The following is a 13,101-nucleotide window of genomic DNA, read 5'->3' as shown; positions in this document are numbered from 1 at the left end:
GCATTCACAGTGGCTTGGTTGCTATGACCTCTCTTTGCAAAGATGGCAAAGCCTGGGTGTCTGGGCTGGCCCAGGGAAGGATGTGAGTTGTCACTGCTCAGCACACACTGGAGGGGGCATCAGAGGAAAGCCCAGGCAGGAGCTTCTTCAGCAGAGAGGGTAACCACAGCCTCTTCAGAAGGCTCAGACCATATTCTCTAGACACCCCCCACATTTTTTTTAAGATTTTATTTATTTATTTGACAGACAGAGATCATAAGTAGGCAGAGAGGCAGGCAGAGAGAGACAGAAGAGGAGGAAGCAGGCTCCCTGCTAAGGAGAGAGCCTGATGTGGGGTTCGATCCCAGGACCCTGGGATCATGACCGGAGCCGAAGGCAGAGGCTTTAACCCACTGAGCCACCCAGGCACCCCCATATTCTTCAGTCTTTAGCCCATGAACACTCCTTCTCTACAGAGCAGCTGCTTCCAGACCCAGCAACAGATTTGACTCACAACACTGTCCCGGGGAGGAGAAAAGGTGCCCAACCCACTGCTTCCCAATGAGCAGAGCCAGTAACCGGTAGGTCCCTGGGGTGCCGAGACCCCCGGGGGGGCAAGGACTTACACCAGAGTTCATAGTAGTAGTTGCAGCACTGAGACTGTCCACAGCAGTGTCCTGTGTCACAAATGTAGCTCTGATTGTTGGTACCCACACAGGTTTCCTTATCCTTAAAAAAAAATAATAAAAATAAAAAATTAGCATATGAAACTATGGCTTTTATTATGTTTTTAAAAGATTTTCTTTATTTATTTGAGAGATAGAGAGAGTGAGAGAGAGCATGAGAGGGGAGAAGGTCAGAGGGAGAAGCAGACTCCCCGTGGAGCTGGGAGCCTGACGCGGGACTTGATCCCAGAACTCAAGGATGGTGACCTAGGCCAAAAGCAGTCGCTTAACCAACTGAGCCACCCAGGTACCCAAAACTATAGCTTTTAAATGCCACTTTTCCTCTCATCCCTTTCCTGCTGGTTATCTGCCCACCCTCCACCAAGACGGTCCAAACCAATGTTCATTCTGTGAAGGAAAAAAAAAAAATTGAACCCAAAACAACAGCAGATTGAAGAAAACAACAAACGTTCATTAAAGGGGGAAGAGGATCCCACACACAAAGACTGGTAAGAGCAAAGTTTTCCTCAGACAGGAAACAGATGCCTCACTTTCTTTATGTCCAAGCAGAAACACTCCATGTCCCGGTGTTCCACTCAGCCGGTAAAAAGATGCTGGTTCCCGTGTAATTAGCAGTACATTTTAAATAAAACCAGCTTTTCTGTGAAAGTTCCTGGAACAATTAACGCAGTACATATTCTAGGATTAGCATCGAGTCAGTCTTCCTGTCCTTCAAAACACACACTGTTCAAGGTGAATTACAGTGTGATTCCAAAGAGGGCCGAGATAACTTGCCAGCAAAATTCTTCACTCTTAAGAAAAGGGGCGACCTGCCCAGCTGACCTCATCTGATCTCAATTTGCTAGATAATTTTTTGTTTATCAAATGATCTTGACTGGACCTAGGATTCACACTGTGCCTTGTCAGGGACAGTTCCAGAACGGGCACTGCTGAGTAACCGCCCCCACAGTACGCCAAATTTTATTCACACCCCTGGAGGGATGGGGGTGGGGGTGAAGACGTCTTTTGACATTTCACATTTAAGAAATGAGCTATCCCACCGGCCAACCTGAACTTCAGCCCCACGTGTACTGTGGACCCCACCACATACGCTGAGACCTCTAAGTCAAGAGCTCCATCTGGCTTTCAACGTTTATTCTAAGCCAAAAACACTAATCCGTTTACTGGATGTGCTGTCTTTGAGCCAAGCACTGTGTTGGGGTATGTGGGATACAAAGATGAATAAGTCATTATCTGCACCCTCAAGAAGCCTGGGGTTAAGAAAGGCGGGGGGAGCAAAAACAAAAAAACCCTGCTCAGCAGAGAAACTAAAACCACAGCATTGTATTTGCTGCTACTCAGGCTGACCCTGCCCACAGCGTACATCCGGGCGGACGCCTGCCAGTGGAAACTTAAGTCACACGGTCAGTTCCTCTTCTCCGGGTCTTGCTTTAGACTCCACTGTCTACTTGGCCAAGGGTATAAACAAGGCACTCCAGCAACCAGCTACAGGGCTAAGGCTGGGCAGAGACCGTTCAGGTGCCTGACGTCAGAGAGAGGACGAGGTAGAGGGCACAGCTAAAGACCAGATCCTGGGCTCAGTGCCTGTTTCCGCCACACAGGCTCAGGTGTTTCCTGGTCTTTAAGGGCCTTATGGCCTTGTGGAAAGGGATTTGGGAAGAAGGAAACACGGGAAAGGCATATGAAAGCTCTGACAGTGAGGGTTTCACAAGACTACCAACAGAGTTCTTCCCATCTCTGCCTTCCCACGTCCACCGTAAGCACAAAGGAGGTGCCGGGCAGTGGGGGGACGGGGTGCGGGAGAAGGGAGGCCTGCCCCGTCGGAGGTCTCCTCTGAGGCCTGGTGCACGTGAAGAAAGCAGATCTGGGCTCAATTCTTTTGCTAGAACACACCCTCCCCGACTTCAGAGCAAAACACTGCTTTCATAAGGACATCAGAAAGTTTCTCCCAAGTTTACCAGGCCCTGAAATGCCATTCTTCTGGCACTGACTCTCAAGAGCACAGTTCAAAGTGTCCACATAGTTTCTAAAAGGGGCTGTGCTGCCTACACTCCAACACATGAAAGAATCCAGTGACACTTCTGCCTCGGGGAAATTCGCCAGATGAGGTCCAGGCTCTGAACACAGGGCAGCCAACTGGTCCTAAGTGAAGCGTGGAATGGAACGCCTTTGAAATCTAAACAAGTGGTATACTCATGACCCTACTGGTGTCAGCTTTTTTCTCGGCTTTTCCATCCCCCAGCACGGAAGTCTGGTCTACACAGGATCCCGCTCTTTTTCCTTCTCTGCCTCCACTTCCCTAGGGAGAACAGAACTCCAGAAGCATTATTTAATCCAGTGTTCCTCAAACGCTTGTACCCAGTAAATCTCGACCCCTGTTCTTCTTCCCCTGCCCCTCGACAGAGTACGCAGACTGCCTGGGATGGTCTTGGTGATGGAAACTGTTGTTCTCTGTCACAGGAGGAAGGAAAGCAGGTGGGCAGTTAAGGAAGACAAAAAGTGGACTCATGCACCTTTAGCAAGGAAGGAATGTTAGAGCAGGAGGGTAAGTGAGATTTGAGTCCCAAGGTAAGTTCCTCCAGAAATCTGCTTATAGGAAAGGAAAATGCCGGAACCTATGGTTTGGCCCTGGATCTCTTGGGTTTGGTCTTCACTACAGAGAACTAGGACCAGGACACAAGGGCTCTAGGAGGAGTTAAAGATGCTTTCTCATGTCTCCTTCAACCCTAAGTCTTTATTAGCCTACCCACCTCCCATCCCCGCCCACAGCAGCCTTGGGTCAACATAAGGGCTCCTGAAATCTGTCTCCTCTCACTCAAAGAGACAGCAAAGAACAGCGGTGTGCAAATGTTGCCTGGTGCTCTTCCAGCCTTCTCTGTAGGGAAGGAGCTAATCCCGGATCACCCAGAGGACTCTCAAAGACCTCCAAGACCAATGTGAGGAAGACACAGGTTAAGAGTCAGGTCAAGAGTCTGGGTCTAAAGCACAGGTCTCACACTGGGCTTATTGAATTAACTGTGTGACCTTGGGTAAGTTACTTAACTTCTCTGAGCTCTTAATATCAATGTTATACTGTGAACCATTATTGCTGGGCATGAAAGAGCATCTAAACAGCCCTTGGCATTCACTTAGAACTATTTCGGAAGAGTCAAGTTCACTGACAATGTGGGTTGCTCCAGACACATGAAGAACAGAAAAAGCAACCAGAGAGAATGGAATGGATAAAGTTCAAATATGAAATATTCTCAGCACCTTTTAGGAAGGTGATTATTCTCTGCCTTGCCTCCAAGCATCTTCAAGCACTTTACACACATTACGTTGTTCAGCCCAAGTCTTGAGGAGGGGGCAGTAAATATCCCTCCCACACCCTCTCCAGAAAGTGAACCAAAGAATGAATTGCACTCTCCCTGTGGGCAGGAGCTCTGTCTCCTCACCTATCTCCCCCACTCCCAATACAAGCACAGGGCTTGGTGCGTAATGGTTTGCTTAACAAAACACCGGCTATTCAAGCTGGGAGTGAAGAGTGCGGCCAATGTGGACTGAGCACCTGTGATGCCAGGCACTGTTCTAAATGCCTTACATCTATTCCCTAATCTTAACTTGAAAGCAACTTATGAAGTGGACAGTCTCAGGGAATAGAGGCCAAGAGAGGCTGAGTAACTTGCCTAAGATCACACAGCTAGGGAGTGTTTCGAGCTCTTTCATTTGGCCCCAGAGCCTGGGCTTTTGCTAGTAAGCTTTAGCTGCCTTGGTTGAGGTTACACTCCTTCAGTTGCTTTTTATACTTCAGTTGCAGTAAATTCCCTGAAAACCCCAAACCAAACAAAACCAACATTTTGTCTTTGAAGGAAAAGATAAGGACCCTGCCCTTGTGGAGCTCTTTGACTTTTTGGGAAGAGTAGCCTTCATCTCCTACTTGGCAGAGAGGACGGGCAACATGCTCAGGGCTCCTTCCTTTTTTGCTCGAAAGGTGGTTTTTTCGTATACTAATTTTTTGAAAAGCAGAATGCTGTTTCATCCCAGTGTGGAATGTGAGACCTGCAATCCTTCCTTCAACATTTACTGAGTACCTGCCCCATATCAGCAGTGAACCAGATGGGGAACACAATGGGCAAACGGCCACAAAGGTCATGATCTCTGTCCTCATGGAGCTTGCAGTCTAGTGAAAGACTGATAAAGTAATCACACAGATAAAACTACAACTAGAAAGAGAAAAACACACGATTTGGTAAGAGTTTACAAGAGATAAGACCCAGAAGTTAGTCATGAAGTTGGTCCAGACAGCTTCTGTGACAAAGGTAAGCTTGAACAGAGATCGCCAACATGGTTGGAAAATTAGTAACCAAGGAAGAGGGATGGGGAGAACATTCTAGGTAAAGGAGATGGCACAAGCAGAGCCCTTTAACTAAAAGGACATTGCTGAAGAAGTAGGTAGGGAAGTTAGGTAAGTGGGGACCTGTCTGTGCAGGGAGGTGATGAGATCAGATCTGCATTTTAAGGAGAGTTCCTTCCCAGCAATGTTTTCATTTGCATAAAACTGCACAGCCGAAAAATTGTTAGAAATGTAGAACTTGTCATAAAGAAACCGTGTGAAACACATGCTCTCATGCTGAGGTCTCTCATCTCAAGAATGACGGTGGCAATGACCATCAGCTGCCTCGTTTGTTATAGCTATGCATCTTCAGCCCAGATTTCCCAGCGACTGGTTCCGAGATACAGGGCACACATGGTCCTCAAACAAAAGGCACAGGCACAAAGAAGAACCAAGCAAGACCAACACTGAACTAGAAAGAACATTTTTACAACAGAAAAGGATGAAGAGTATACCTTTTGCACATATGTAAAAAATCATCTCATCTCTTTTGTGGCAGCATCCACTGTGGGACCAACAGCATTTTCCTCAACAGTTTCCATCTCTTAGAGTTGCTGTTCTCAGCTAAGTCACTGTAAAGGTCAATTAATCAGTATAAGAACTTTCCAAGCACCAGCATAAAGAAAGACACTGGGCAGTAATGGTTCCCCAAGGATGGTTTTAATTTGCCAGTTTATGGGGTTGGAAAACCCTGCTAGTAACTGGCAATAGCATCTTCATGTCCTTAGGAAAACACCGAAGTTTTAAAGTTTGAAAGTAAAAAATAGGAAAACTGAAATTGTTCACAGGTGTTAAAGCACAGGACACTATCTTGGCTGCAGGGTATGAATGAATTGGGAGCACTACTTTTCGCTTTCCCTACAGGGAGAAGAACAGTTTCTTTCTTTAAGATTTTATTTCTTCATTTGAGAGAAAGAGAGTGAGAGAGAAAAGATAGAGCACGAGTTGGGGGAGTGGCAGAGGGAGAAGCAGACTCCCCACTGAGCAGAGAGCCTGATGTGGGGCCCAGATCCCAGGACCGTGGGATCATGACCTGAGCCAAAGGCAGATACTTAACCAACTGAGCCACTGGTGTCCCGAGAAGCAACAACTTCTAATCAAAATGTCCAATTCCATAAATTAAAGAACAAATATGTATTGATATCCCTCCCCACATGCCAGGCACTGTGCTAGATGCTATAGCTGCAGTAACGAGCAAGGGATTCTGGGAGAAGAGATCCTGCTTCCATGGCAAGAGAGCTAGGGTGGTAACTTTAAAAATTCTTCTTTGTCAAAACTCCTAGAAATAGTGGCTTTATAACAATATCCTTTTAATTACACAGCTGAGCTAGCAAGAAAGTAAGGAAAAGCCCAAGGGCTCATAAATGTTGGGGGGAACTAGAAAGTAAAGTGGTAAATGAGATCAGGCTTTTTCAGTTGCCCTGGAAAAGGAGGCTGTTTATTGCTCTTGGGCCCACCTGAAAACAAGGAAATTGGAAATTGGAAATGACATATACAATTGGAAATGACATATACAATAACAACCCTCAAAAAGACAGAGAAGGCTAGGAAAAAATTAGCCTGTTGGCACATGGTGACAATAAGAAACCTCTGAACTGAGAGAAAAAAAAATCTGCTTTAATAGTCCACAACCATAGATCTTTCCATAAGCTAATTTGAGATCTGAATTGTACTACTACATGGTCTAAAAATCCTCAAGGCAAAAATTGAACACAAAAAGTGGTTTCAGGCTTGCAATGACCCTGTGATATCTGGCAAAAGAAATACAAAACTCTGAGGAGACCTACCCTCAATCAGGGTACTGATTCCCATAAATAAAGCTCTGTTGAAGATGAGCTCACAACAGAAAATACAAAAACTTATGCAGAAATAAGTCATGGTGAACAAAACTTGGGAAATTCAACGAACAGCAGGTTAAGACTCTTGGAAAAAAATTAATAAAACAATCAGATAAGCTATAATATGTAAGTGCGTATCAAATTATTGAAACCAAAAAGAAAGAATAAAAAATATGAGACATGAACATACTGAAGAAAACAGTGACTGAGCAGATTGGGGGAAAAATGTATAGAAAAATCATTATTGAAATTTAGAAACTCAACAGATTGGTCACACAGAGATCGGACGAAGTTAAAGAGAGAATTGGTGAACTGGGACACAGATCTGAGAAAATTACTCAGCAAAGGGCTTATACCAATTAAAAGACATAGAAATGGAAAATGAGAATAAGAAGAAGAATATAGAGGAGATGTGATATTTAAAGAGACAGTTGAAAATTTCCCAGAGCTGATTAAAGATATGGAATTTTCAGACAATAATAAATTCATACAGGGGCACACTGTTTGAAACTACAGAACAATGCCAAATGATCCTAAACATGTTCAAGTGGGGAAGACTGAAAATTAACATTAAAATAGTAATAACCTCCATGAAAATATAAAACAGGATAATAGGACGAAAGGTTTTAGATGGAGCAGTCAGATTTTATTTATTTATTTGACAGAGAGAGATCACAAGCAGGCAGAGAGGCAGGCAGAGAGAGAGGAGGAAGCAGGCTCCCCGCTGAGCAGAGAGCCCGATGCGGGGCTCGATCCCAGGACCCTGAGATCATGACCTGAGCCGAAGGCAGCAGCTTAACCCACTGAGCCACCCAGGCGCCCCTAGATGGAGCAGTCAGGAAAGGCCTCCCTGGGAAGGGGAAGGTGACATGAGTGGAGCTCTAAATGATGAGAAGGAGCCAGATTAAGGAGACTGTGGGAACAGTGTTCCAGGCAGAGGGAATGTCAAGGGCAGGCAAAGATACCGATACAGGAATGAGCTTGGTGTGCTCAAGGAAAAGAAAGAAGGCTAGTGCGGCTGAGTACACTGTTTTCATACTACTCTCCCTGAGATTCAATCACTGAGAATTTGGGAAGAGGCCACGCCTCGTACACCTTGCATAACAGTTAAAACACAGTAACTTACAAATTCATTGTTGGCTCTAATGTTGCTGGATATATGAATAATACCAAAATATTTTTGCAACTCTAAGATTACTTTTCAACTTGGGACTCCCCCCCCCCCCTTTTTTGTATCTCCTTGCTTTGTGACTGCTACTACAAATAAGTAACAAAAGCAACTCTCCTTCCAGTCTTGAACCAGGAATGGCTTTCCAGAAAGTAGACCAAATTCTAGCACTATACATCTACTGAACCAGAGTGCTATCTGATTTTGTAATACTCTATAACCAAAGGGCTTCGTAAACAAGACAAATCTGAAATGGCTAAATGAGAAAAGATAGCAAGCAAACTTAACTTAGAATCAGCTATTTTTTATCCTATCTTAGAATCTTCCAATTCTGAAAATGCAGCACTTTCAGTCCCAGGTCCTTTAAAAAAAAAAAAATTTTTTTGTAGGGGCACCTGGGTGGCTCAGTGGGTTAAAGCCTCTGCCTTCAGCTCAGGTCATGGTCTCAGGGTCCTGACGCGAGAGCCCCAAATCCTAACACTAACTAACCCATTGGGCTCTCTGCCCAGCAGGGAGCCTGCTTCCCTCTCTCTCTCTGCCTGCCTCTCTGCCTACTTGTGATCTCTATCAAATAAATAAACAAAAACTTTAAAAAAATTTGTAGGTGATCATAAAAAACACTCTTTAACTTTTTGTGGATTTACACCTGTATTTTTACAATAAGATAGTTAATATCAGTTTTTCCCTAATACTAATGATTTTTAAGCTGTTTGAAGGGCTGAGGGAAATTAGATTCGTTCAAGGGCACACATTTTGAATTGGATGCAAAAAGATTACAGAGAGTTGGGGGGTGAAGGAAAGTAAATTCAGGTGGAGAGAAATGATCCAGTAGGAGTCCTGAACTATTGTTTCCTACAGGTTTGTCTAATCTCCCTTTTTATTTATGATAGGGAGTGTCGCATACTACTTTTGTATCCTTCACAATATAAACTATACATGACAATTACTCCTTTAATCTTTCTTACCTAAAAGAGCTCTGTTTCATCCTTTCTGATAAAGGGCAAGCCATTGCTAGATTAACCAAGACTCTGCTTTCTATGCACTGGGATATTAGGAATGAATTTTTTTTTTTTAAGATTTTTATTTATTTATTTGACAGACAGAAATCACAAGTAGGCAGAGAGGCAGGCACAGAGAGAGGGTGAGGCAGGCTCCCTGCCAAGCAGAGAACCCGATGCGGGGCTCGATCCCAGGACCCTGGGATCATGACCCGAGCCGAAGGCAGAGGCTTTAACCCACTGAGCCACCCAGGCGCCCCTAGGAATGAATTTTTATGCTGTTTGGTTGAGTTCAGTAATTTTCCTAGAGGGCAATCAGGCGGGCAGTTTCCCCTAAACAAGCCAATGAATCTAAACTGATAAGATTCAGCCTCATCCCTCACGTTTGATAGTATGTTTTACCCCTAGGAGCTCTACCCTCCAGTTCCCTGGGCTAGAGAATACCCAGTCTCCCTCCCTCTAGTGGTGAAGTACCTCGAAGGGTAAAGCCAAAGACTGAAGCCAGTAACACTGGAGAAAAGTCTAGAACCAATGTAGGCAGCTGCGGCTTCAGGATGTGGCTACACTGTGTACTGTGGAAGGGGAGTCCCGGGGACCCCTGCTGTAGCAGCAGCAAGGGTCCATTGACTTCCGCCTATGAGGGTCTCATGGAACAATTCTGTCTGGGGACTCCCAAAGATTGGTATACTCCAGGGGGTGAGGAAGGGCAACAGTGAATCAGAATCAATCATGGCATCCCACAAACAGTGAATTTGCCCCAAGGTAGCAATGAACACACTTTGATAATAAACACAACAAAATAGGGACACATTTCTATTTTCGGACCACAGTGCGGTCCGTGGGCCCAAAAATCACCCGGTGTATTTAAGAATGTAGGTTAAGAACTTCCACGGGTTCGGCTTACATATATTGAAGTTTGAGAACCATCGCCCTAGATTTATAAAAATGTATAATATACATAATTCCTGCCTCTAAAAGTGGAATGCTCTAATATTCTTTTTCTAGAATCCCAAACACATCCCAAAAGTTACCCCTAAGAGTAGCCACTTAGAATCAAGGCCTATACAATGAGTCAGATGCTTTCTGCTTCACTTCATTAAAAAGTACATGTGATAGATCATAAACATACACGTTAAAAAAAAAAAACAAGTCAGGTACACTTGTACGCACACCAGTATTGCTGCACTGCAAACTGGATCCTCATTAAACAGCCCCCAAACAGAGCAGCCAAAAAAGAAATTAAAATCCATTTCCTGTGTTGCCCTTAGGAACCTGAATAACAAACTCAGAAAAAGCCACTTGACCCTGGTAGGAAAATCCCAGACACAGATCGGAAGTTGCAACATATTCCACGGTTTTATTAAAGGCTACTCGTTGATGTCCTAGCACATGCAGGCCTGTGAGGTCTTGCTGGCTGCAGCAGCTCTGGACAATGGGTTAATGTGCCATTCTTTAACCCCTGGACACTTAGAAGGAAAAGTGGTCCTGCCTCGAGGTATCCCCAGCAATCCCTCATCACTGGCCTCTTCTCCCCTAGAATAAATGCACTGAGAAGTACGGCATCTTCAGCAAGGGCTGAAGTACAGAGAGCTAAGGGGCAAGATATCACCACTCAACAGAGCAGGTGGCACTCAGGCAGAGAAAGAGGGCGATTCAACCGACTATCATGTGGTCATAGTTGGTGCCATGAGGGCAGGTTCTTTCCTTCCTAATTGTATCACTGTGTCTCCTACCTGAAAGCAGGGATTGCCAACTGGTGGCTCTCCGACCACAATGGGCCCACTAATGAGTTCTATGCCCACATGGTAATTTTGGTTTTCAATTTTTTTTAAAGATTTTATTTATTTATTTGAGAGAGAGACAGTGAGAGAGAGCATGAGAGAGAAGAAGGTCAGAGGGAGAAGCAGACTCCCCACAGAGCAGGGAGCCCGATGCAGGACTCGATCCCAGGACTCTGGGATCATGACCTAAGCTGAAGGCAGTTGCCCAACCAACTGAGCCAACCAGGCGCCCTGTTTTTCAATTTTTTAAAATGATTTATTTATTTATTCATTAAAGAAAGAGCAAGAGACAGGGAGGGAGGGGGCAGAGGGAAAGGGAGAGAGAGAATCCCAAGCAGACTCCCCACCGACTGCAGAGCCCAACCTGGGGCTCAATACCAGACTCTGAGATCATGACCTGAACCAAAATCCCAGAGTCAGACACTTAACTGACTGAGCCACCCAGGCACCTCTGTTTTTCAATTTTTTAAAAAATGGAATCAACGGGGGGGCGCCTGGGTGGCTCAGTGGGTTAAAGCCTCTGCCTTTGGCTCAGGTCATGATCCCAGGGTCCTGGGATCGAGCCCCGCATTGGGCTCTCTGCTCAGCAGGGAGCCTGCTTCCTCCTCTCTCTCTGCCTGCCTCTCTGCCTACTTGTGATCTCTGTCTGTCAAATAAATAAATAAAAATCTTTAAAAAAAAAATGGAATCAACGGGGGCACCTGGGTGGTGTGGTCAGTTAAGTGACCAACTCTTGGTTTTAGCTCAGGTCCTGATCTCAGGACTGTGAGATGGAACCCTGACCAGGTTCTGGGCTCAGTGCAGAGTCTGCTTGACTCTCTCTCTCTCTCCCTCTGCCCCTCCCATCCACTTATACCCTCTCTCTCTGTCTCTCTCTAAAACAAATAAACCTTTAAAAATAAAAATGGAATTAATGGTCTTTTTTTTTTTAAACCAGCAAAACCAGGTTTATTCAAGCAGAGTGGAAAATTATAACCCAAGACAAGCAAGCTACAGCAGAACCCCTGGCAAGCCCCTAGCTGTTAACATTTTCAAACAAAAAGGAATCATACAGAAATCAGATTTCCAGCTTCTCTTGCAAATTCCGGGCCCACATTCCCTTAGCAGCATATCAGGCTGGCTCACAGATGTACACAGGCTCTGGCCTCACCTCACGCACCCCCCCCAACAATCCCTGCTGTCCACGAAGCCCATCTGCTTCACTCAAGCTGTCACGGCCTGGCTCCTGTGGGCATCTGATTAGCTCCTCCTGCTCTCAAGTTGAGTAATAGACGTCCATGCCCTTACCCTGAGGTTAAGGCGAGCTGCAGAGACCCAAACATCAACAGCAGACATGCACCTTCCATACTGAGGCTCAAGCAACACACGGCACACGACGTGTAAACAGAGACCGGACAAAGAGGAGGGCCCCTCTTCGCTGCACGAGAGGAACAGCTCTGGACAATCCGGAAAACAAACCTCTTGCCACAACACTCAACAGGCTGCAGAAAACCCAGCTCTTCCCAGGATCTGTGTTTACCAAGCACTCGGCTGGGCATTTTCACTTATGTCAAGCTTTCCCCACAGGAACCAAGGAAAGCGAGGCCCAGAGTGGCCAGACAGCTGGAACAAGTTGTCTAGACCTAAAGCCCAAATCGCACTGGAAAGTACTGAATGCTTAGGGGTTATCCTAAACTTTCATGCTAGATGCTGACGGGCACAAAAATGACAGAGAAGATATGGACTTGGCCTTTGAGGAACTCTCTAACAACCAAACGGCTAGGCTTAAAAAAAAAAAAAAAAAAGAAGTTGATGTTTCAGCTCTTGTTGCTGAAAATCTTCCTGAAATATTCAGGTTTACTGTGTGCCTTAATTACGTACCATCTGATTAACAGGATTCATTCTTTTTTTAATGACTTATAATGTGGCAAAGCCTCAGGGTCATAGTTTGGAGCACTGATGATACACACACGACACTCACTATCAAAGTAATATACATAAAACACACATTTATAGGACTCTCAAGGTTTTCAAGCTTCTTTAATGGGCAGCCTCTCATTTGAGCCTGCCAGCCAGCACCTGCAAGAGGTCAGAAGGGCTAGGACCCTCCTCTTACAGATAAGGAACTGCCATGTAGCCCAAGGCTAAGAATGACAGACTCCGGACGGTGGACACCCTGGCCTTCTGACTTCGGGGTCAGTAGTCTTTCTAGGACTGGGTTCTAGCTCATCAAAGTCTTTGCTAAATCTTGAAAATGGCTCTTGCTCAAATAAAATACTCACTTCTCTGCCTGGAAAGAA

At 45.2% G+C, this 13,101-nt stretch overlaps 1 protein-coding gene across 4 annotated transcripts in view; it reads right to left on the bottom strand.

Moving 5' to 3' along the window:
• Positions 1 to 13,101, bottom strand: part of WBP1L (WW domain binding protein 1 like) — a 60,977-nt gene that overhangs the window by 15,116 nt on the left and 32,760 nt on the right. For all 4 annotated transcript variants that reach the window (XM_047702602.1, XM_047702601.1, XM_047702603.1 and 1 more), the window contains exon 2: positions 606 to 708. In XM_047702602.1, coding sequence (XP_047558558.1) covers positions 606 to 617 — 12 coding nt within the window. In that variant the 5' untranslated portion in view covers positions 618 to 708. The remainder of the gene's footprint in view (positions 1 to 605; positions 709 to 13,101) is intronic.

The sequence above is a fragment of the Lutra lutra genome, chromosome 14 (assembly GCF_902655055.1).
Source record: "Lutra lutra chromosome 14, mLutLut1.2, whole genome shotgun sequence".
NCBI classification, from domain to species: domain Eukaryota; kingdom Metazoa; phylum Chordata; class Mammalia; order Carnivora; family Mustelidae; genus Lutra; species Lutra lutra.
This window is presented reverse-complemented; position numbering and strand designations above follow the sequence as displayed.